The 24,921-nt window shown below is 51.5% G+C and overlaps 1 protein-coding gene and 1 long non-coding RNA gene across 10 annotated transcripts in view; one reads left to right on the top strand and one right to left on the bottom strand.

Annotated features, from left to right (window-relative positions):
- Positions 1 to 2,954: 2,954 nt before the first annotated feature.
- LOC146399571 (uncharacterized) lies at positions 2,955 to 11,945 on the top strand. 2 transcript variants are annotated; one of them, XR_014818087.1, is made up of 5 exons: positions 2,955 to 3,181; positions 3,268 to 3,457; positions 5,675 to 5,828; positions 10,019 to 10,129; positions 10,396 to 11,945. It is a non-coding gene; the product is annotated as an uncharacterized LOC146399571 (long non-coding RNA). The 2 variants fall into 2 exon arrangements; XR_014818088.1 differs by having other exon boundaries at positions 2,963 to 3,181; positions 10,401 to 11,945.
- A 55-nt stretch (positions 11,946 to 12,000) lies between these two features.
- The window catches only part of CCNY (cyclin Y), a 128,683-nt gene continuing 115,762 nt past the window's right edge, over positions 12,001 to 24,921 (bottom strand). For 5 of the 8 annotated variants that reach the window (XM_021064007.2, XM_084978812.1, XM_084978815.1 and 2 more), the window contains 3 exons: positions 22,223 to 22,389; positions 18,861 to 19,023; positions 14,470 to 15,194 (listed from right to left, as the gene is read on the bottom strand). In XM_021064007.2, the coding sequence (XP_020919666.1) occupies positions 15,078 to 15,194; positions 18,861 to 19,023; positions 22,223 to 22,389 (447 nt within the window). In that variant the 3' untranslated portion in view covers positions 14,470 to 15,077. 8 annotated transcript variants of the gene reach the window in all.

Genomic DNA, 24,921 nt, shown 5'->3' with positions numbered 1-24,921 from the left:
CAAGCCCACCCTCAGCTTGCTTTTTGGCCCCAGGTGTTGGGCAGGAAGTCAGAAGAGCCTTCCTGAGAGCTGCGGTCTGAATGTGTGTGTCCACCCCCCCCCCCCCATTCATATGTTGAAATCCCACTCCACCGAGGTGATGGTATTAGAAGGTGGGATCTTTGGGGGTGATTTATGGAATTAGTGCCCTGTTATTTTATTTATTTATTTCTTAGGGCCGCATCTGCAGCATATGGAGGTTCCCAGGCTAGGGGTGGAATCAGAGCTGTAGCCTCGGATCTATGCCACAGCCACAGCAACGCCAGATCTGAGCTAAGTCTGAGACCTACACCACAGCTCACGGCAACGCTGGATCCTTAACCCACGGATAGAGGCCAGGGATCAAACCTGCATCCTCGTGGATATTAGTTGGATTGGTTTCCACTGCGCCATGAAGGGAACTCCTGAGAAATGAATATCTATGGTGCCTCAGCCATCTAGTGTCCAGCATGTTGTTGTAGCAGCCAGAATGGAATAAGACACTGTGGTCTCAGCTGAAATGAAAGCCATCACCCAGGCAGGAGGGAGGCGCCCTCTTACTGTTACTGTTACTGTTGATGTGCTCTGACTTAAGGATGCCTCTTAAATATTATTAATCACGTGATGAACACAGTTCGTTCAGTCTCCACTGAGCACCTGCTTGGTCTCAGCACTGTTCTTGGCACCGGGGAAATGGCAGAGAATGAGAGAGATGGCCTCCCTCGTTGAACCTGCATCCCGGTGGAAAACACCAACAAGAAACAAGAGAGGTATTTTCAGCAAAGTGAATTCCTCACCAGATGGTGGGAAGTGCCAGGGAGGAGAATATAGCCGAGAGGCAAAGAGTGGATGCCCAGGAGGGTGAGGCGGCCAGGCAGCCCCCTAGGGAGGACACATTTGCACAAAGACGGGGGCAGGGAGGAGTTCCCTGGTGGTGCAACGGGTTAAGGATCCAACATGATCACTGCTGGGGCACAGGTTCCATCCCTGGGCCAGGAACTTCTGCATGCCTCGGGTGCAGCCAAAAAAACAAAAACAAAAAAAAAGTGGAAGCAGGGGAGGGAGTCACAAGCTCTTCCTCGAAACTTCTACTCTCTTCTGGAATTCACCCAGACCCAGGCCCACTTAGCACATGTTAAGAGTTAGTCAGTGCCCCCAAATCCTTTCCAGGGCCTGTGTAGGCATCATGGGACCCAGTGCAACCTCTCAGCATGGGTTACAAGGTGAAGCAGGGGCCGCACTGCCAAACAGGGACCAGGGACACAGTAGCACTTCTCCCCAGCATCCACACTCTCCTGGCGTGACCACCGCAGGCGTCCAGCACGGGACCGCTGCACCTGCCACAGACACCTGCTCCTTTTCCTGGAGGATTTTTGTTTTCAGGTGGAGCCAAAGCAGTTCAAAATTCTTCATCAAAGCAGTTGCTGGTCGTCAAAGAGGTCATTAGGGAAAGAGCACAGACTTCAAGGTCAGAGGGTCTGGGTTCGGTCCTGGCTCCAAACACCAGTGTTTGACCTTGAGCAAACCTTACCAGTCTGAGCTTGTTTTCTTGCATTCCTTCCAAATGTATTGAGCACCTGCTGAACATGCAGCCACATCTTGGGAAGGCATTCAAAGAAGAGCTAATGGGCTCCTTTTAGCAGAAAGAGAATTTGAAAATGCAGGAAAGGAGAGTGGACGGGGAGGGTCAGCATAAGGGCAGGGGAGTAGGAGGTACAAACTATTATGCATAAAATAAGTTACAAAGAGAGAGTGTATGGCACAGAGAATACAGCCAAAATTTTATAATTATAAATGGAGCAGAACTATTAAAAATTGTGAACCACTATATGCACACCTGTAAATTCTATAAAATTGTGCAGTATTTTTTCGGCCACTCCCCCCCACCTGGGAGCATGTGGAAGGGCCAGGGCCAGTGGTCAAACTTGTGCCACAGCAGCAAACCAAGCCACAGCAGTGACAATGCCTGATCCTTAACTCACTGAGCCACCAGGGAATTTCAATACTTCAGTTAAAAAAAATAAATAAGGGTTCCCACTGTGACTCAGAATTAGGAGACCCAACCAGTATCCATGAGGAGGTAGGTTTTATCCCTGGCCTTGATCAGTGGGTTAAGGATCCAGCATTGCCTTGAGCTGTGGTGCAGGTCGAAGATGCAGCTTCCATTTGCCCCTAGCCTGGGAACTTCCCTATGCCAAAAAGACAAAATCAGAAATAAATAAACACACAAAAAAATGAATAAGCAGTGAAGAATCAGTTACAGTGCAGCAGGAGGGGGGCTGCTTCATGGGAATTCAAGAGGGCACTCACCTCGCAGGGAGGACCCCAGGTGGGAGTGGGGGGAGAAGAATGGGTGTGGGGGGAGGAGAGGGGGCTTTGGGGGGGGAGCAGGGGGTGGGAAGCAGCAGGGTAGACAGGATCTGAAGGCAGTTCGTGAAGAAGCCACCAAATTCCTCCCGAATTTCATGATTTGCCCGTATTATTTTGGAAAAGTTAGTGGAACATTGGAAAATGACAGTGGGAAGGGTGGCACGGGCTTGGCAGTCTCAGCGCTGAGTCATAGGTGGGGTCCCTGGGCAGAGCCAGAGTGGGCTCTGGCTTCAACCAAGAGTTAATTAGATCTGAGCCAGTTCACTGCGCTAAGTCTAGAAGAGAAAAAAAATCAGGACGGAAAGTGCATCCTAAGCACCTGACCTGCAGCAGGGCAGGCGACGCGGGGTGGCCAGGACGCCAAGTCCGGGGTGAGAGGGGCGCAGGGCAGCCCGCGTTCCCCCGCCTCCCTCTGCCTGCTCTCCACCGAGGAATTCCATCTATTTTAAAACGCACAACTGTTCAGCGCTCATCCTCCAAACATCCAAGGAGCTTTGCTTTGGGACAAGTGATGAGCGTTGTCTGTCGAGCGAGGGATATATTCGGAAACCGCGACCGTGGTGTCTGGACCAGCAGGCGACAGTGGAATCCTCCGCGGGCCAGTGTCCCTCCCGCCCACCAGCCACGCGAGAGACGGGGGTCTCCCCAGGCCGCGTTTTCAGGGCACGTTTTCTCCAAAAGAAAAGGTGGAGGAGGGAAGGACCAGTTGGGACCGTCGCGACCTCCACGGAAACCGGCCCGGCCACAGCCAAGCTCTCCTTCCACTTGAAAGCAGAGACAGGCCTCAGTGCAGGTGGCGAAAGGTGGCTCTGCATCTAAGGGTGGGATCCGGGGAGGAGCAGGGGCAGCTCAGAGACGAAAAGGTGCTTGTCCTTCCAGGAGCGAGGCCCGCCACGGCCAGGGGACGTGTTTCCTCCCTGGAGCGCACAAGGTCCCCCAGCCGGGGGCGAGGAGCTGGACCACAGAGCTCTTGGGCCCTCGCCCGGTAGGGGGGCGCCTGCGCTGCCGTCTAGGAGGGAAGCCACTCTGCGGGGCCGGAGGAAGCTGGGCCTTGTTTTGTTCTCTAAAGGTACTGGAGAGCGTGTTGGGTCCTTCTGGAAAAGAGGGAGGGTTTCATCCAGCAATGACACACGGACAGGTTCCCGCGTCAGACACAGGCAAGTCTAAGGATGTTGGTGAGGGGGACACAGCAGCCTTCTCCGGAGGACAGGGAGGGGCACAAGGACATTTCTGCCTGTAAGAACAGTGACCAACTCTCTAGATCCCGAGAGATCTAAGATATGGTCGGGTAACAGCAATGAATGATGCACCTGTAGCAGGAGCACAAAGAGAGTGGGAAGGAGAGAAGGAGTATCTCCACTGAGAGAGAGTGAGAGTGTGTGTGTGTGTGTGTGTGTGTGCACATGTTACAGGTACAGAACATAGGGCTCCGTGACATCACACAACTGCCTCAGACCACAGAGACCACACAAGGCTGGGATTCCATTCCCTTTACTTGACCCCAATATCCCCGGTCTTTCCATGTGACACAGAGATGGGAACAGTGGGGACACTGGGGAAGCTCCAGAGAGACGCTCTCACTTTCAGGCAGCCTGGAAGAGACCATCTCTCTGGGTCTTTCTGGAACCAGGGAAGCTTGCTGAAGGCCTGCTGGTGAGCTACTCTTGTCTTTCTTGGAAAGAAGGAGCACAAATTCAACTGCTTATTAAAAGGGAACAAAGAGCCCGTCCTGCTCACGGAGTTGGGATTTCTGGACAAGCTCTTCTCTAGGGTAATCCCTTCTAATCCCAGCCCTCCCTCCAGGCAGTTTCCTTGGGAAACATGACTAAATTTTCAAAGATTAAGTTACGTGTATCAAGTGGATCTTTAAAGATGCTTTTTCCCAAGCCTCCAGTCTCATCTTAAGTGGGGCTTTACTGGTTTAATGAACCATAATGAGTGTGAATCACCCTGAGAACAAATCTTTTTCCTTTTTTTTTTTTTTTTTGTCTGTTTGTTTAATAAGTTCCCCCTTGCATGGGAGCACCGATACCTAAGAGAAGTGAAAGTAGGGGCCTGCGGCAGCTCATCACAAGTCTCCTTGGGACCAAAGCGGACCTCTGGTTCCCAGTTCTGTGGGTTCTAACTGAACCGAGGAGGGCGTCATGTAGCCACTTGGGCATAAACCGGGATGACTAAGCAGCCACCACGTTGGTGAGCCAAGCACTAATCCTTCACGATGGAAAACAGCCAACAAGAGCCTAATGATTTGATTCAAAAATTCACAGAAGGGCTCTGGCGTAGGCCGGCGGCTGCAGCTCCAATTCGACCCCTAGCCTGGGAACCTCCATATGCCACCAGAGTGGCCCAAGAAATAGCTAAAAAGACCAAAAAAAAAAAAAATTCACAGAAGGACATGTAGGGAAAATACATGACACACCTTTTAATCTTTTAATCTGTGTGTGTGTGTATGTATGTGTGTGTTCTGTATTTCAGTCCTGTTGTGAGCTCCTTGAGGTCAAAGCCAAATCTGTTGAAGCTGTTTTCCTTTTACCCCCACAATGCCCCAGGATAGTCCCCTTGCTCAATCAATCTATAGTGATATGATGACCTTGCAAATAAATAGCTGTGCAGTATTTTCCTTTTTGAGTTAAAACAGCAGCTACTGGGAGCTTCCGTCGTCGTGGCTCAGGGGTTAACGAATCTGAGTATTATCCATGAGGATGCGGGTTCGATCCCTGGCCTTGCTCGGTTGGTTAAGGAGCCTGCGTTGCCGTGGCTGTGGCGTGGGCCAGTGGCTACAGCTCCATTTGGACCCCTAGCCTGGGAACCTCCATGTGCCACATGTGCAGCCCTAAAAAGAGAAAAGACAAGAATAAATAAATAAAACAGCAGCTACTGATGTCCCCCCGCCCCCCATTGGTCTGGTTTCATGTCATTCGAAGGTTGTCATCAAATGCCTGTGTAGTAAGATTTTTATGTCTTCTTGATGAGTTGACACTTTCATCACTATGAAATGACCCTGTTCATCTCTAGTAATATTCTTCGTCCTGAAGTATATTTTCCTGAGGTTAATAGAGCCATTCTTCTCATTGTATTTGTTTTCTTTTAAATTCTCCAGTATATTTAGAATATCTGGTCTTCAAGTCCTTGTCTGCTAATTCCATCATCAGGTCTGTTGATGTGGACTGATTTTTCTCTTCCTTATCAGTCACGTTTTCCTGCTTATTCTCATGTCTAATTTTTATTGAATGCTGGATACTATGTATGTTACCTTGTCAAATGTCTGGATTTTATTTTCTTTCAGGAAGTACTGACTTTGGATTTGACAGGCGGTTGTTTGGGTACCACCTTCATCTTTCTGACACTCATGTGAAGCTTCGTTAGAGTGGATTCAGTTTGGTCCTCTGACTGAAGAATTGCATTTCTAGCATCTTTACTGAATTTCCATGTTTAACAAGGTAGCTCACTCTGGCCGGCTGCAACTTAAATGTCTTCCTAGCCTATGTGAGATCCAGGAATTGTTCAGCTTAAAAAGCTTGCCCGGGAGTTGCCTGGTGGCTCAATGGGTTAAGGATCTGGCATTGTCACTGCTGTGGCACGGGTTTGATCCCTGGCCTGGGAACTTCCACATGCCACAGGTGCGGCCAAAGACATTCAAAGACGTCTCTGTTGAATCATTGCATTTTCTTTTTTTTTTTTTTTTTTGTCTTTTTGTCTGTTGTTGTTGTTGCTGTTGTTGCTATTTCTTGGGCCGCTCCCGTGGCATATGGAGGTTCCCAGGCTAGGGGTTGAATCGGAGCTATAGCCACCGGCCTACGCCAGAGCCACAGCAACGTGGGATCCGAGCCGCGTCTGCAACCTACACCACAGCTCACGGCAACGCCGGATCGTTAACCCAACTGAGCAAGGGCAGGGACCGAACCCGCAACCTCATGGTTCCTAGTCGGATTCGTTAACCACTGCGCCACGACGGGAACTCCTGCATTTTCTTCCTTGGGCAAGGAAGGCCATATATTTGATAAGAAATGCCTATGAAATAACAGTGAAACGTGATGCCGCTAGTGACCATACGCTAACTTAAATGTTGAAAATGCGAAGTTATCAATGAAGACAGTGATTCTGGCACTGGGGTGAAGCGGGGTTGAATGCTGGAAATATCGGTGGTGATTTGGGCCTGTTTCTAAGTAAGTTTTCTAGCTGTGCTGAATGGAGGACAACATGGTGCCACCCAAACCACTAGCTTTGCCAGGTCTGTGTCCGTGCCCCCCCGACCCCCGCTCAGAGACACCCCCTGACCTCTGCCCCTCCTGAGCAGCAGTCCGTCTGTTACAGGAGGGCGGAGGTAGGCACTGCCTGGATGAGGAGACCAACAACCTAAACCCAAGAGAGGCAGCAGATGCTCTCAGATGGTGACAGACCCAGAAATGACCAGGACATGGAGGCTGATGTGAGTGTGGGGTGGCAGGGAGGGGTCACTGCTACTTCAGATGAGACAGCGGAAAAGGCCACCAAGGTGATGACATCTGAGCTGAGCTGAGAATAATGAGGAAGAACAAGCCACATGAAGACACCAGGGACAGTCACAGCCTGGGCTAGAAAACGTCCCTCGGAACGAGAACTTGCAAGTGCAAGAAAAGAAAACCACAGTCCAGCAGGACCCCTCCAGGCCAAAGGATGGGCCTTGGCCTCAGGGGAGGGGACAGTTGGTGGCCCTAAATGGAATCCCCAGTGTCCAGTTTCTCTAAAGCACTTAAGCAGAGGCCTGAAGGGAAGGAAGGCCCAGCCGAGCTTTGGAACAGCCGCTCCTGGAGCCTGTCTGATGCCGTGAAGAGGCCGGGCGCCATCTGCGTGGCATCTGTATTTAGCAGCCATAAAAATAAAAGTCTTATATGCTGCTCGTGCTTATAGGTATCGCTAAGCCTCTTTAAAAGGCTAAGAGTGCAGCTGTCTCTCTGCCAAGGACGAGGCTCCTGGAGACTGGTGACAGGTGTAGGGGGGCCCTGCCCCCAGGGCAGTTTTAGGAGCAGTTGCGACCTTTGCCAGGTCACCTTGCCTTCCTGACTTCAGCCCAGTGGGAAACTATGGGGACAGGTCTGTTCCGCCCCATCAGGGAGGTGCCCAGGGACAGGTGGGAAGAAAGCTTCCTGCGTAGGAAGCCTGGAGCGAATGGGGTTCTGTTTCTGCGGGAAAAGCTACATTGAAAATACTGTGCAGGGAGTTCCTGTCATGGCGCAGTGGTTAACGAATCTGTCTAGGGACAATGAGGTTTCGGGTTCGTTCCCTGCCCTTGCTCAGTGGGTTAAGGATCTGGCGTTGCCATGAGCTGTGGTATACATTGCAGACACGGCTCGGATCCCGCATTGCTGTGGCTCCGGCGTAGGCCGGTGGCTACAGCTCTGATTAGGCCCCTAGTCTGGGAACCTACACATACTGCGGGAGCGGCCCTAGAAAAAGGCAAAAAAAAAGAAAGAAAGAAAAAGAAAATACTGTGCAGATTTTCCTGGGTGGCTTCCAAAGTCTTTCATGTTTACATGTGTGTCTTTACTGGGGTGAGGCCTCCCCAGCACTGAGCCTCAGCTATGCTGCAAGGGGACAGGGGAGGAGTGAGGCGGGAGGGGAGGGAGGAAGGGGGGAGGAGGGAGTGGTGATGGGGAGGGAGGGGGAGGAGTGCATGGTGACAGGGACGGGGAAGGGACAGCAGGCACAGGCACAGGCAGGGGGACGCCCGTCCTTCTCAGTGTGCATCCAGAGCCCACTTCTTTCCCTAGGCCACCCTCAAGGCCAGCTCTGTTCTGTGCTCTCCACTCCCTCCCTCCCTCGGAGGGGCCTGGTCCTCCGGGGGCCACACTCAGGGACAGCAGGACCTGAAGACAGGCCAGGGAGCTGAGGCACTAGGGCCACGCGGGGTCCTTGCTAGGAGGTGGCAGGGAGGGCTGCCTCCCACAGGGTGGGTCACAAGAGGCCTTTGGGACCCCGTGACATCTAAGGGGTGTCTGAATGCGAATGACATATCTGCGGGGGGCAGTGGGGGGGGGGGTCGCGCCAGGCAGGCACCTTTCTGACAGCTTTTCCCGGGAGGAGGAGGGGCAGGGAGAGGTCTTACTGGTGGTGGGAACCGGGAGCTCTGGGTCTGGCTTCCGGCTTCCAGGCGCTGCACCTTCCGAGTGGGCCCAGGGCAAGGCTGTTACCCTCTCCAAGCCCAAGCATCCTCCCGTGGCAACAACAGCAGCTACCTCTCAGCCTTGGAGCCTGATGGAAATTACACCAACTGACCTATGCTCAGTGCTTAGGCTGGGCTGGGCACTTACAATGAACAGTGTTTTTGTTCTTGGGTGTATCATACTGTTGTAATTTTGTTTTTAATTTTACTTATTTTCTTTTTATGGCCACACCTGCAGGATCTGGAAGTTCCCAGCCTAGGGGTGGAATCAGAGCTGCAGCTGCCCGCCAATGCCACAGCCACAGCGATGCCAGATCCAACCACAGCTTGTGGTATGGCCAGATGCTTAACCCACGGAGTGAGGCGAGGGATCAAACCTGAATCCTCATGGACACTAGTCAGGTTCTTAACCCACTGAGCCACAATGGGAACTCCATGTTGCAATTTTTAAGTGGCGTCTTTTCACCATTACATTCTCTGATTATTTATTGCCGGTGGCATGGAGAAGTATCCAGTGTGGTACAGTGATCTTGTCACTGACATCTTACAGCTCTTTTTCTTTTTTTTTTGGCTGAGCCTGCAGCATGTGAGAATTCCCAGCCCAGGGATCAAACCCACAACACAGCAGCAACCCAAGCTGCTGCAGTGACAACACTGGATCCCTAACCCACTGCACCACAAGAGAGCTAACTCCCAGAATTCTTATTAATCATTTTCCATTTGCTTCTCCTAGATTTTCCTGGTGGCAATCACATTAGCTTCAAGATACTCAAAAAATATGTATAAAACACGAAATAACTGATTGCAGAACCGCATGAACGCCTCAGGAAGGAGGGACCTTCCAGAAGCATTCCTCTCACCAGAGACAGGGCCAGAGCCCTGCTTCCTGCCCCTGACATGATCAAAACATGTGTCTACTTTCCTGCCACGTCAGAACTATTGTCCAAACCAAAGGATTACAGCTTTACGAGCTCAGGGGCTGCGGGTTTGAGTCCTAATCTATCCCCCCACCGTGTCCGATGGCTGGTGGGTAACAGGTGCCCGGCACGTCAACTAACTTAAAGACAGTCTCCAGTCAAAACGACTGACGTGGGAGGGAAGAGCCTAACCAGGCAGCAGGTGGCCAGAACCCTCCGAAGGCGCTGCTGCTCCTTCCCACGTCTGACCTGTGCAGGGCACGGAGCTTTCATGACTCTGATCCTGGTGGCACAGACCTCGCCTGACTTGTCCCCATCAGTCCCTGGCATGCAGACAGTACAGTCTGTCTTGCAAGTATTTGCTGTGTGAAATCATTACTTGAGCTAACGTCTTCCTTAAAGTTCACTCACTACAAAACCAATACACGTTTTCCAGAGAATATTCTGGAATAGACACTTTGTTCCCAGTTTTGCTCACATTCAAGAGGCTGCCACTCCTGGCAGGTTGCTGCAGGGGACCCTGGAGCATTCACCCTGGGCTTTTCCAAATCATGGCTTTTTATATTTGCAGGGGTGAGTAAATCTGTTGTTCTGAGTCCTGAGGCTGCTCCTGGAAATCCTAGAATAACTAAGACTCATGGGCTAGCTGAGTATTAGGAGTGGAAGGCTCTTAGGGTGACAGGTATGTGTGTGTGTGCATGTGAGACGGGTAGGGGGAGAGGGAGAGGTGGGGGGAGAGGGAGAGAGACAGTTCTTTGTTTTCAAGATGATGTTCTTGCAACCCAGCTAAGCTCTGAGACTTGCCCAGACCAAATGCCCACTGTGCCCCATTAAGGCCTCAAACTCGGGGGCCCCACCCTACAGAGGCACTGCTTTGCCATACGCTGCCCCCCCTCAATGCTGCTCTTCTCTTTGGAGTGGACCCCCAACTCTTTTGGTCGCCCCAAGGGCAGGTCCTTTGAAGCAGACCCAAGAGCTGGTGAGCAGAGGCAGTCCTGAGACACCTGCCAGCGGCCAAGTTCAATGCAGTGCCACAGGGAGGGAGTGAAGCCCTTCTCCTCCAGAGCTTTCCGTCTGCAGGTCCGAGGAGGATCTGCATCACTCGAGGGCTGAAACATCATGAGCATCCTTCTCAAGACATCATGGTGGAGAGGGGGATTCCTACACCCAACTTCACTATTTCAAGATCTTCAGGGTCCATCAATGTGGAGGACAAGCTGGAGATACACTGCATTGCGACAGACCCAGGAAGGATGGACAGCAGCTGAACCCCGATACCCATGTCCTCCTAAGAACAGCTGTGTCTGCCTGGAGGAGACGACCTACTTCTTCGGGAAACTCACAGTTAAGCTCAGATTTGTCTTTTGGGGGGGGTGGGTTTCAGCCTCCCCCCATCCATGCAGAGCAACATCCAGCAATCATGCTGCACGAATGGCTGAGCAGAGTGTATTTAGAAACAGAGTTAAGACAGGTGGTGAAAGCACAAGTAAGTGCATCTCTGCCAGCCGAGTTCACTGAGTGATTGATCAGAGAGGTGGAGTAACTTGTCCAAGGTCACACAGCAAGTGAACTTTGGGCTGAGACTGAAACCCCAGGTTTCACTACAAGACAAATCAATATACCAACGTCCATATAAAGATATGCCTAAGTTCTAGTTATATTTAATATTTTTTTCCAAAACGGCAGTCAATTTGGAATGTCATTCTTTTATCCTGCATTCTATTTAAAAGTTCTCAAAAGGAACGAGGCTCTCTATCCAGCCCAAGCCCCTTAGGGTCACAGGTTCCCCCAGAGCTTCCTGCAAGATGTAAGATGGACATCATGGCCACCAGGACCACTCGGGTGCCCACCCACAGCCCGGACTCGCAGCGACGCAGACACCCAGAGGCCTCCCGTGACTCCTTCAGGTCAGAGAGGAACGTTTCTAACGGGAAGGGACGTGGCTGACCTTCCGCAGCTCCAGATGCACAAACTTAGTAAGAAAACCTACCAGGAAGAAGTCGAGTCCAGCAGCGCTCTGGGGACCTCGAGCACCTGCACGCCTCCCTGGGCCGGGTGGCGCCTGCCCCACACCTGCGGGACAACCTCTTCTCGGTGCAGCAGAGCTAGGGAGGCTCGGCACGGGCTGCAGGTCATGACCTGAAGGCGGTTGTGTGCAGGGCCTTCCTTGCAACCCTCAGAGCTAAAAATATTAATCCCGAGTTAATCCTTTTCCCATTTCACTTGAGGGTACATTCCCTAATTCCCTCTCTTTCCCAAATGTGGGTGGCCTTTCAGGAGATGACCCGTCTCCGTGATCCGCCCGACCTGTGTTGAGATGCTGACGCTGGTGAAGTCAAGGGGGATGCAGGGATCATGTGTGAAACGGGGCATCGCTGAGGCCCCGGGCCTTCTGAGGATCACTCAGCACCTACAGAACCTGTAACTTCTCCACCACTCTTGAAAAGAACTGGTTCACTGGGCAGTTCAATTTCATCTCAATAAAACCTGTTCAATTTTATCTCGACATCATATTTTTTCTTAAAAAAAAAAAAGGCAGCCAGAAGACAGGCACTATTTGTTCTATGGATTTATTTATTGAACACTTATAGGTACCTACAATGAACCAGGAAGTATATTTTGTTGTTTAAAAAACTCAAAGCTGTAAAATATGGCCCCCGTGAGAAGTTACCAAAGCAGCCGGAAAGGATCAAAATCACTCACTTCCAAACTCCTGCTCTGCAGCTCAGCGGAGGATCAAAGCCCCCAGACCCAAGGCAAAGCCCAAGATGCTGACGGCCCTGCCGAAGACCACGCGGGGGCCAGACGACGGCCTCACCGCACGTTAAGGCACAGGGCCCATCTGGACTCTTGGCAGGATCTCCCACCTCGCCCTCCAGTTTGGTTTTAAATCCCTGACTTCTTTCCCTTCTCCCAGTTAAAAAAAAAAGGAAAGCAAACCAAAAAGGAAAAATTCATTGGGATAGTTATTCTCCCAATGACTTTATCTGTTGTTTAAGTCTAATGTAAAAGCCAACAAGTTGTGTGATTTTCTTCATCCTCCGTGAATGATGAAAACGGTCCATTCAAAAACTACACTAAGACGATGTATTCCTAAAGAGCAATCCCGCTTTAATTGTAGGGCACGAGTCACCTTGCAAACAAGTTACATCACGATCATTTATCAATAGGTACTGTACTGGCTATAGTCGGGGTGGGTTTTTGTTTTCTGGTTTTTGTGTTTTTTGGCAAACTCAGAACAAACCAGAGAATGAAATGTAGAAAAATAAAACAAACCTAAAGTTACCTTTGTGTCAGGTGACTCGTCCTGCAAAAGTAAAACTGAAATCTACACTTACAGCAGAGTTTAAAAAAATCCTTAGTGCAAGAAACACAACCAATACAGATCAATGCTCAATAATATGGAAAATTTTCCTATACAGAGGTAGAGTCCAGTGCACAAGGCTAAAACAATATTCAAGAGTCTAAACAAGACTGAGTCAGGTTTTACGGAATCCACTTTAAATTTTAAGTTATCAGACTGTATGTACATACATACAATAAATAGACTATACAATTTTTTAAAGTAGTTTAATAAACTCCACAAAATAATAGCAGATGCATTGAAATATTTACATAATTCAATTTTCAAATCTCTCTCATTCAAATAAAAGGGATAAAAATAAGATTTCTGCTTTAAAGGCAGCTGAACCTCTTTCCTGAACTGGATCGGGAAAATAAGATACTTTACACGGGAGGAACTAATTTCTGTTCGAGAGGTATTCATATCCAGCTAAGAAAATATGTCCCTTTTGACGCTATATAGATTAGGGAATATAAAATGCTATTTTCTACACTTTCAGGTCTCTGTTTCAAGTTCTAAATCCAACCCTTACTTGAAGAGAGAAGCTGATTTCGGAACCCATACAGAACACATCAACGCATTGACAACGGAAGGGTAAGTAACGCTTCATCTTCTGCTTGTTTGCTTTTCAAAGGTTAAACCAGAAAGAACCTGATGGTACTTCTGGCTCAAACAATTATGTTTACAGGCGCTGCCAATTTCACGGAATCCTGACCAGCACTGGGTGGCTTGGTGTTCTTGGGATGGTGGGTATTTCTGAGCCTTCCCACTTGTCAACACTGCTTGTCTCCTCGGGAGCAGGCATGTCTGGGGAGCAGTGTGTGAGTTCAGGGCACAGGACTAGTAACGGAAGATTCCAAAGTTTTCCAGGCTCACACAGGAGGAGAGTGAAACACAGACTATCTGCTGCCATTTGCCTCAGAGACATGAAGGAAAAACTTAGAAACCTCTCTCAAGGTGACCCAAGAAAATATGCAAAACCCAAAACTGTATGCTTCACTGACCCGGATTCTTAGACTTCATGTGGTATTCTATCATTAACCCTTTAATTCTCCTTGATATAGAAAATTTTTTTCTCACCCATAAGGAAATGATGGATGGTCAGAAATGAAAACAGATGGTGGTAATCAGTGAAGCATAAACCTTCACAGTTTAATTTTGTATAACTTCACTAAGCACCCACAATGAAAATGCAAGTCGTTTTTTATTCAATCATTCTGTGAAAAATACCTCAGAGTAAATAGGAACATGGTGCCCTTCAATGCTCTTCTGCTGGCATACCCACCCCCACCCCCACCTTTTTTTTTTTTTTAATTTTAGATTTTTAAAAAATTTTATACAAATAGACTAGCTTTGATTGAAGGTAAACATAGAAAACTCGAGGGGGATATTGCTTGCACAATGGACATGGACGTGGAGGAGCGGGTGGGCCGGGGCCGGGGAAGGGGCTCCCACTCAGGACAGCAGGGAAGAGAGTAACCACCGAAGGCACAAGCACCCATGTGATCTAGAATGTTCCGTGGGCGGGGGGAGCCGGGGGGAGGGATACCGTTTGGTTCGGCACTACAGTCAAGTTGATTCCGCCACTGTGGAGAAAACCACCTACAATAACGGTGCACAGAAACGTGACAAGCGCTCCCCCTTGAGAGGAAGAAAGCTCAGAAGACAGCTCGCAGGAGTGGTGCAGAGAGAAACAGCCAGTACTATTTATTTGGAGGTCTGTGCCGTAGTGGGTACAAACTATATTCTCTGCTCTGTGGGACCAAAACCCAAACAGAATAAAACGAACAAAAATCCCCCCCAAATCCCCGAGAAGCAGCAAGAAGGAATGCAGGAAGTCTCAAGGGACACACTGATCCGGGTGGGGTGGCGACCGCGGCACTGGCCTTTAACGCGCATCCAACTCTGTCATCTACGCCGGGCTGTCCCGTCGGTTCCGTCTACCGACCGACGGGGAGACTTAAGAAACCGCCAAGCCGCTTTCCCTGCCTCGACACGACTTCCCCTCCCTTCCTCCTCCAGGATGAGAGTCTTTTTCCTCCACGAAGGAAGTGCTGTCCCCGAGCCGGGAAGGCGCGGGCGGGATCCCACGGAAGAGCCTGGCTTCCTCGAGCCCTGCTGCGCAAGAGCGCGCGCGGCGCGGAGGCGGTCATCAAGGCAGCCTGGCGGAGCTAGGAACTAAAAAGAAGAGGAAAGGAAAAACCAAACACACCACCCCACGTCTGTCTTTTCTCGAACTACAGGAGAAACGGAGGGATGGCACGGCCTCCAGCGGAGATGCCAACGGTTAGGAGAGGATGGCGGGGGACCACCTGGGCAGAGTCAGATTGTCAGCACTGGCTGACCGCTTCCTCGTGGGTCTTCTCAGGTCCTTGTACTTGTCCTCGCAGAGGCGGGAGATGGCCTGAGGGGCAGAAGGGAGACTCGTCAGGGGCCCCCGCAGTACCCTCCATCCCTGCGCTCCGGGGCCCCCACAGTGCGGTGCATCAGCGCAGTCCCAGGCCCTAAGGACACTCGTGAACCCACAGGAGCCCCTGCCCGTGAGGTCGACACCCACGCCTGGATCTGTGCCTGCACAGGGGGCACACAAAGGAAGGGAGACACAGTCCCGGTTTCCAAAATAATCTCAAAACTTGAAACAATCCTAAAATGGTGCAGCATGCAGGTCAGCCAGGCGGGGTTCAGAGCTGGCTGCCCACTGAAGGGTATGCGACCCTGGGCACGAGCCTCCTCGTCTGCAAAGGGGCAGGAACAGCACCCTCCTTTCAGGGCTGCTGTGAAGCATCCGTGACCCGTGACCGGGACCAAACCCAAACAGATGACGGGGGCCTGGATCAACTCTAGGTGTCGCTGAAGAAGGTAGCCTGGAGAGGATGCCGACAGTGAGTGTGCAGGGGAAGCGCCTGGCCAAGAGCAAGGCCAGCCTCTTCCAGGGCCACCGTCAGGTGCCGACTGAAAGCATGTTGATGACAGGTAAAGCAGCCCACATCACTGGTAGGGGTGACAAAGCCAGGGCGGGATCTTTAATGTCTGTACGATTCAAGCACTAGGCCAGAGACCGCACTGGGGCTAGGGCAGTGGGCACAGGGCCCATCCACCAAGGAGTCACAGTCAAGGGACAAAGGCAGGAAAGTGTCCGACTGCCTCCTTACCACCTGTGCCGCGTGGCCCTGATCTGATCACCGCTAGCTCTTGATGAAACAGCGGCAAGCACCCTGCCAGCTAGCCCCCCTCTTCCCCCTGGATGCTGCCCCCCCCAAAAACCCTGCAGGCTCTGCAGCAGCTCCTCCCTCGCCCCCCAGGGCCTGCAAGGCTAACGGGTCCCCACTCCTGCTCCAGGCAAACATCGCTTAGACTCCCGGGGCTACTGGCTACAGCACCCAGCCCTGCTCACCTCCTAACGGACTAGAAAATACTTATTTACTTCTTGTGTTCGCTGTTTACTGTCTCTTTCCAGCTGAATGTAAACAAATGCCCAAAGGGCAGGGTCCCCAGCTTGGCTGGAGGGCAGCTACATGTGGAGTGGATGTCTAAGTTCCAACCAGACACGGCAGGCCATGATCAACGACCGCAAACGGGGGACTGAGCCCTCACGCTGGTCTGGGAAGGGACACTCAGGGCCCTGCCTCACGGAGGAGGAGGAACACCAGGAGAGCTGGGCACTCTGAGCGGCATCAGCCTGACCCAAGGGGGCGAGGCCCACTGGGACGGACCCCAGGGCAGCGGATGGAGCAGAGCTGCTGGGCCCAAGCTGCAACCCCTGCGCACGGCGGGCTCTGGCTTGACTCTTTGGCAACGCAAAACCGCCAACAACTTTGAGAGATAACGGTCCCAAACCTACGACCCCCCATCTGTAAACCAACTCCAGAGGCGGCGTGAGGAGGGCCGGAGGGGCAGAAGCCAAGCACGTCTTCCTCCAACCGAGACAAAACTTCACTGAAACAGACTTTGCACAAATAACACAGGGGGTGTGCTCAAAGAAGAGAAAACTAGATTCTTTGAGGGCGCTGGAGCAGTCTCTCTCTCTCTCTCCTTTCCCTTTTAGGGCTGCACCTGCGGAATAAGGAACTTCCCAGGCCAGCGGTCGGATTGGAGCTACAGCTGCCAGCCTACGCAACTTGGGATCTGAGCTGCATCCGCAACCTACACCACAGCTCATGGCAACACCAGATCCTTAACCCACTGAGTGGGGCCAGGGATTGAACCCACATCCTCGTGGATCCTAATCGGTTCATTGCCTCTGAGCCACAATGGGAACCCCAAAGGGGCAATCATTTTTTTAAAAACAAATTATTTTCATTTGTTGAAACCTCCTAAGAGTAGCATCTATGTTTCTTGGCTTAACAAACAGTTTAAGTCTGAACGCTGAACAGATCAGCAACCATGCTCTTTCATCCTAGGTCTGACGACGCAGACCGCTGCCAGCTTGACACACACCCCCGCGTGCGTACACAGCCACCAATTTATCACTAAGAGGACAAGCCCACTAAGGAAAGGCCACGCTGTGCCCGCTGGGTTCCTGGTGGGTTCCTGGCTCCACATCCACCATCAACCAGGGGTCACAACAGCCCTTTGGTGGCGCATCTGAATAGGCACAGAACCTGAGGGACTTCTAACCCATCTCAGCTCCTCGTCTTCCATAAGGAGTTTCCAGTTCTTCAACCCAACGGACTCCCAGGGGTGCTGGCGTCAGGAAAATACTGAAATTCTGTTCCTTAGACATTATTACAAAGGTACATCAAGTGCTGAAAGAAGGAGGGAGAAGAGGGAGGAGGCGGGAGGGGGAGGGGAGGGAGGGGGGAGAGGAAGTGGGGGGGAAGGGAGTGGAGGGAAGGGAGGAAGAGGGAGCCCACTGAGCCCAGGGGGCGCCTGGCCCAGTGCCCGCCCAGGCAGGCAAGTTCTCCACTCAGAGAACCTGCTGGGGCGCACTGGTCTCGCCGCTTGGCTGACTTCCACACAGAAGTCTTCAGAGAACCGCAGGCTGGCTTTGCTGGGGGCTAAGTGGCCACCAGGGCTCCTCTCCTGAGCAGGGAGAGGGGAGCGCGAGGCTGGAGCCGCGGGTCTCTGCTTCGCCCGTGTGCTTGAGAAGGTGCGATGGTATCTGCCTCAGAGCCAGTGCTGCAGAGGAAGCTTCCCCCCTCGGTTCCTGAAGAGAAGAGCAGCCTTGCCCTGGGCGGGGGGCAATTCTGGCCACGAGGCTGAGTTCTGGAAACCTCCCTAGATTTCAACCCGGCGCTATGCGTCCAGTCTTTTCCAGTTTGGCTAAATTTCCTTCTTGGGACTAACATACGGTTGGTTCACTTTGTAAAGTTTCACTTATTTTAAACATTTGCTTCCTTAAGCCTGCATCCCTAATAGCCCTCTCCCCTCAGTTCCTGACTGTGCGCTGTTTGGGCGGCAGCCCTGGGACAGCGCCACTCGGCCGTCCTGACGCCCTGGGTGTCCCCAGGCCTGGGGCAGGACGGTGCCACTGACCAAGGCGGTGCCGAGAGGAAGGTGAGGGGGCCCAGCACACCTCCTCCGGAGGGGACGCTCGCCCGTGGCCCTTCTTGTGGGCACACTTTCCGCTCCCAGAAGGTGGGAAGAGCTAGGAGCAAGTATGAAGCTGAGCTACACACAAGTGTGAGACACGAGAGTCACGTAGCTCACCAGCGACGGCCCTAAACCCAGGCCAGGACCAGAGGGCTGGCCCCAGCTCTAACTGGGCTGTGGAGAAAATATTTGAAAAAGATGAAAAATAAAAGCAGAATCAGACCCTTCCGGATTCCCAAACATTACGGTTGGCTGGTATCTTTTTCCTTATAAAAATGCATGCTGGGAAACACTTTTTTGTGGGCTCATTCAAAGAGAAAATAAAGACAGGTTTTAAAAATATTCTTTGATTTAAAAAACAGAATCAATATTCACTCAATAAAAACTGACCTTAGGAAGCTTATTAGAAATGCGAGGTTGCACCAATTTGGCCCAGGACACCTGTCCCAGTTTGACAGCGACACAGCGGCAGAAACCTCCGCGGGGCAGAGCTCAGACACCACAGCGCACCCGCGCCCGGGGCGCTAGCGCCTCTTACCTCCAGCTTGTGGGCCCTCTCCCTGCTCAGAGGCTCCAAGGGGAAGCTCAGGTTGTTGGCTTCCGCCAGAGAACGAAGATCAAAATAATACTTGGCATAAACACTGGAGGGAACGTTGATGTTGAACTGGAGCAACTCGAGGAACTGTCGCTCCAGCTCGTTCCTGCAGAGAAAGACACAGCAGGGCTCAGACTCCCCAAGACCGCCCCCTCTGGGGAGAAAAGCCGTCTCATCAGCTGCCTAGCTGCATGCAGAGTTGCAGTTTAACCACCAAACTGGCACTAACAGCCACGTCTACCTGGTCGAGAGGCCAGAAGGCTGCGGCCTGGTTAACTGGAATGAGCACCAGGAAGTGCCTCAGGGCGGCCCGACCCTGGGCAAACACACTCCTGAGGGCACACACGCCTGCACCCAGCAAGGTCTGGCCTCACCTTTCCGAGCAAACCCAGGCCTCTGAGACCCAAGAGGAGAGGCTGGAGGAGCACTGACGGGCTTCCTCCCCAACCCGGGGCACGCCTATCCCCTGCTGGGCCCACCCGTTTGAGGCAGCAGGTGGGGTCGAGAACGTGTATCCATGAGATGCAGCAGTTCTGCTGGGCCTGCCTGCCTGCTGAGACCCACTCAGTGACAGACCCTCAACCACAGAGCAGTCAACCCACTTACATCTGGATGAAAACAAATGACAGTGGCCAAAATACATTTTAAAACTTTTACTTTGCAGCTCCCTGGTGGCCTAGCAGGTTAAGGATCCAGTGTTGTTACTGCTGTGGCTTGGGTCACTGCTGTGGTATGGGTTCGATCCCTGGCTTGGCAACTGCCAAATGCTCTGGGGGCCCAGCCAAAACCATACACACACACACACACACACCCCTACTTTGCAGACTTCCCCATGAGGAGGCCTATTTCTCGTGTTCACTGCCAGAGGAGACGCGGCCCGCAGTGAAGGTCTATCTGGGAGCGCTGGTCCTGGGCCAGGCTCTCAGCTGCAGGACCCCTCCCCGGGCAGCAGCCTGTGCTCATCTCTGTCCTTTATCACAGTTTCCCCTCCTTGTCTCCTCAGCCAGAGCGCCGTCATCTGACTGTAACAGTCTGGTCCCAGCACAGCACCTACACAGAATGGCTGGCTGCTCAATAGTCACTGACACTGGATGGAGGGGACCAAGCTCAGCCTGTGCGGAGGGAGGATCAGGGAGGGCTGCCCGGAAGTGAGAGCTGAACTGAGTCCCGGAGCGGCCAGGACGCGAGGGGGTGGGGGGGTGCTTCTGGCAGGAGCAGGGGGACCAGTTTGCACGAAACCATCGCAGCAGATCACAGACGGCACGCTGAGGCAGCCAAGAGGCTGGGACACGAGCAAGGTGGGGAATTCCTGAGACAGAAGCTACCAGGCAAATGAGAACTGAGAATGAACACGCTGTTATCGAAGCCCTGAGGGCTTCAGAGGGAAAGACCCATAAGTCACGTTCAGGTCATCTAATCAGAGGAGCTGCTTCTTAATGCAGCTTTGAGAAAGGCGTTTACCCCGAAATGTATGTGTTGTGCCAAATTTTACACTTTTAATGACGTTAACTTATGCCCCTCTGAGTGAGATTTAATAAGAGCGCATCCTATGAAATACCGGAACCCAGGAAGATCTTAATAAAACAAGTGTCAAAAATACTAAGACAAAAGTGCTCTCCTGGGCGACCTGGGAGCTGCCTGTGGGCAGACCGCCACCCTGTGGCCAAGGGGTGGCACTGCAGATCCCATTCTCCAATGCCAGAAAGAAAACCTTTGCTTTTAACGTGAACCTAAGAGAACCCATCTGCTCTTCCTGCGCAAATACTATCTAGACACCAAAGCCTCTTGTTGAGGGTATAACCAGGATTAAAGTCAAGAAGAATCTGTCTTTGAACTAGGTAGCAGTTTCTGTGGGTTCCTTAGGAAAAAAACAACCTTTTTGAAGGGGAAATAAAGATTTTAGAACTGCTGTGTTTTCAGACTAAGGCAAGATTTAAAAAATAAAAATAATATCCCAAATTTGAATTTCCAAAGTACAGCAGTACATCCTACAGGGACATTGAAGTTTTTATGTGATAAATCATCAGAAAACTAAGACTGATGCAGAGGCAATAGGCTTGATGGATTTACTGCCTTCAAGGGGATAAATACGAGGAAATATGTAAAACTTTATAATAAAAAATCTCGAATCGATAAAAACTATTTCAGAAATATCGGTTACATCAACACTGCAAAGAAACCCAACTGAACTGGTACTATTTAGCAACTTGTAAATGGGGCTCTAAAATGGAGTAAAGAGAGTGGTTTTCGTCACCTGCCTACTTCTGTAGAAAAATGGGCTTACTTTAAAGACCAGCCACCATTCAGCAATCCTATTTCTGGGCACAGACCCAAAAGGGAGAAAAGGGCCTTGGGGAGGTGTCTGCACACCCACGTTCATGTTCACAGCAGTGACAGTCACAGCAGCCGGACGATGGAAGAAAGCCCAGGGTCCAAGGGTCCCTCTGCAGGTGAATGGATAAGTGACACGCGCTCTATACGCAGTGTCTTCCTTAATCTGAAAATAACGTCACACTACAACATGGACGAACCCTGGGGAGTCTCTGCCCCGTGAGGCCAGCCACAGAGACAAAGGCTCTGTGCATCCACTTAAATGGGGCCCCTAGAGCAGAGACATTCACAGAGACACAAAGCAGAACGGTGGCTGCCGGGGGCTGGCCAATGGGGAGGTGGTGGCCAATGGGGATGGAGCTTCAGTTTTGCAAAATGAAGGGTTCTCAAGACAGATGTGGTGCTGGCTGCACAGTACTGTGAGTATACTTAGTACACTGCACACTACACATGGTTAAAAGGGTAAATGTTATGCTGTGTGTATCTTGCTACATGAAAAACCAAGAAGCCAGGCGCCCTCATCTATGGAGGGACTGAGGGTCCCTGGTCGTTTCTGCTTGGCCTGACAGGGAGCCTGCAGTCCCCAGAGCTCTGCCAGGCCACAGGGCAAGAGGTGGGGGTGGGGTGGGGGGACCTTGGGGATAGAAGGGTCATTTTAAGCGAATGAACTTGCCAAACATGACACATGCAGAGAAAAATCTCCTCTCTGAGCTGAGGAGAAACAGGTAACATTTGGGCCTTGCGGTGAGACAACAGAACCGGGGGCGGGGGACGCGCTGCAGACCCGGCGCGGGCAGCTACAACGCGGTTTCAGGGAGCAGTTTCACGGGCCAGAAAGGGCTAGCAGGGCCTGTCCAGGGCCCACAGGAAGCGCAGTACGGGACGTGCAACGCCCAGGCGCGGGTGCCCACCCGCCGACGGCGCCCACGCCGCGGACGGACGGCGCCCCCGCGCAGCCCGGCCCGCGCACTCACATGTCCTCCACCGTGATGTCCTTCAGGATCTGGCAGTAGTCCACGTTCCACACCGCCTGGTCGTCCCACACCTTGGAGGCCAGCAGGATGGCCCCGAGAACAATCCGCTTCCAGTTGGCCGGACAGATGTCGATCTCCGCATACGTCAGAAGCCTTTCGAGGTACACCTGGGAGACAGGCAGCGGCCTCGTGACCGGCCCGCTTCCCCGCCCGCCCCGTCCCCAGCTCGACAGGCGCTTAGCGCCGGATCACACTGATTTGAGAGAGTCAAAGGCAGGATGGGCCGAGAGGCACACTCCGCACTCCGGAACCGGGCCAGCGGATGCGGCCACACCTTAGGCCTCTGGGGCAGGCACAGCTTCCAGGAGCCGAGGGGTCAAGTCTCATGCTACCAACTGTGACCCAAATGCCAGCAAAGGAGAACCAAGGATGTGAAAGGAGGAAACCTATTTTTTTCTCTCTGCAGGTTTTTTAATTTAATTTTTACTTTACAGCGGAGTACGGTTAATTAATGTTCTAGAGCCAAGTGATTCAGTTATACATACATATATCCATTCTTTTTCAGATTCGAAAGCTATTTTTTTCTATCTGTAGTTTTTTAATTAAACTTTTTATTTTGAAATAATTGTAGATTTACATGTAGTGTTGATAACCTTTTTTATTATTATTATTACTGTGGTAAAATACACATAACACAAAACCTACAATTTAACCATTTCAAGTGCATGGTTCTGTGGCGTGAACAGTCACAGGATTATAAAATCATCACCATCCATCTCTTATTTCCAGAACTTTTTCATCTCCCCAAAGTGAAACTCTGCCCCTACTAAACAACAATACCTGGCCTCCCTCCCCCTCCCCAACCCCAGCACCCATCTTGCTACTTTCGCCCCATGAACGTGGCTACTCCAGGTACCTTCCATAGGTGGAACCATTGAGCAGCTGTCCTTTTGTGACTGGCTTCCTTCACTGAGCACAATATCCTACGCTGGAGTGTGTGTCAGCATTAAAGCTGAGTCCCTGGACCGTGAGTAGGTGCAGTGGGAACAGGGCGCTGCCGAGGGATACAGCTCAGCGGACAGAGCCCTCGGCTGTGCTGGGCAGGGTCAGAGAGGCCCTCACGCAGGGCCCAGGAGGCAGAGCGCAGGGCAGTCCGCGCTCCCCACGGACCCTGGTGTGCACTTCCAGAGGCCCTCACCAAACAGTAAGAGCAGAGGGTTGTGACAAGCACCGGTGGGAAAAAAGGTCACTGAACAGAGCTCAATAATCTTAGTTTTTTGCGATTTTAGTCTTTAATGGTATTTATTACATTCAGTGAGCAGAGAGAGTAAGCTACTGTTTTCGATCATTAGTTTTATCTGGGTGAAAACTGTAATTCTTCCAGTAAAGATCCAGGCCAGGCCGAGTGGAATTTCACCTGGACACTGACCTCAGGCCCCCAGACTATGCATTTTACAAAGGTTAATGACGAACTCTTCTCACTTACCAAAGAGAATCGAAAACGTTTATGTATTAAGAGCAGAAACCTGAGGCTGGACTTAATTCCAGATTTCTTTAAAGCCGTTAGGAACTATCTTCGCGTGGATCCCTAAGACTCTATTCCTTTATATAGACGGGCTGTGCGTGTCTCTCCAAGCTCCCCAATGAAGCAGATTCTCACTGACTCAGTGCAAAAAGAAGCCTACGCAATTTCCTTCTTACCTACTTTATCAGAGTTGATAGACAGTAACACGTACACTAGAAGATATTTAAGATAAGGTTGGAGAGAAAAAAAAAAAGAGCCATCTAGCAACAGGCATCCACCATGTCTGATGTTCCACTAGGGCTAACAAAGGAATCAGACAAGATAATACGCTCCATTACCATGGGAAGGCAGTTGTTATGTCAGGAGATAAGGCATTCTTAATAAGCACCACTTAACAGCGTGTAATTTAGCAGAACTTGCCAGTAAAGCTATTTTCAAGGGTCAGCTGCAATTTCTTTGGTAAACTCCTCCTTAGGTGTTTTAATTCTCTGCCGGGTCAAATAATATACAATTGATTTTTTTCTAAACACCATTCCCTAGACCATCACAACAGGACACGCCTGCTCAATTAAATTTTCAGATTTAATTTCCTAAGAAGACATCTCTAGAAAATACAGGTTGGGAGCAGTCACAGAGGACACAGGCACTGAGGTGACTGCACCCAGCAGAAGTGCCCAAAGGCGGGGGAGGAATAAACTCACGGAATCCAAATTCCTGATGCTGCTGGAACTTCTCCCCCCATTTCACAGAGCAGCGCTGGCCGGTCGTCTCAGACTCTCTTACGGGGCTCAGCCGCCTGGGCCTGAGCACCGCCTTGCACTTGCTAGTAACCCAAGGGGCACACAAAGGAGGGATCTGGATTCGTCGCCACACTCCATCTGAATACCAGCTTTTGGCTTCCTTGAAACCACTAACGTGACCTACAAAGGGAGTCTCTGGGGTCAGGACAGATAGATTTCACAGATCGCCTCATCGTCACAACACTGGCCTCCGAGAGGCACTTTGGGGACCGCAGTCCAGGGGCCAAGTGGCAGTCCTGATGGCCGCACAGCAATGGCTGGAGCTGTCAGGCCGCCCGAGGAGGACCCGGCTGGGCCGGCTTGACTGGTGCTCCCGACACACCCAGGGGGCAAGTGCTCGTCGTGGTCACACCCCCTAAGGAGACAGAGCCTGA

The sequence above is a fragment of the Sus scrofa genome, chromosome 10 (genome assembly GCF_054392235.1).
Source record: "Sus scrofa isolate SSC_HxYL_T2T_F1_AM1 chromosome 10, Sscrofa_HxYL_maternal_Yorkshire_Landrace_v2.0, whole genome shotgun sequence".
Taxonomy (NCBI): domain Eukaryota; kingdom Metazoa; phylum Chordata; class Mammalia; order Artiodactyla; family Suidae; genus Sus; species Sus scrofa.
Note: the sequence above shows the minus strand (reverse complement) of the source record. Positions and strands in the feature narration are given on the sequence as shown.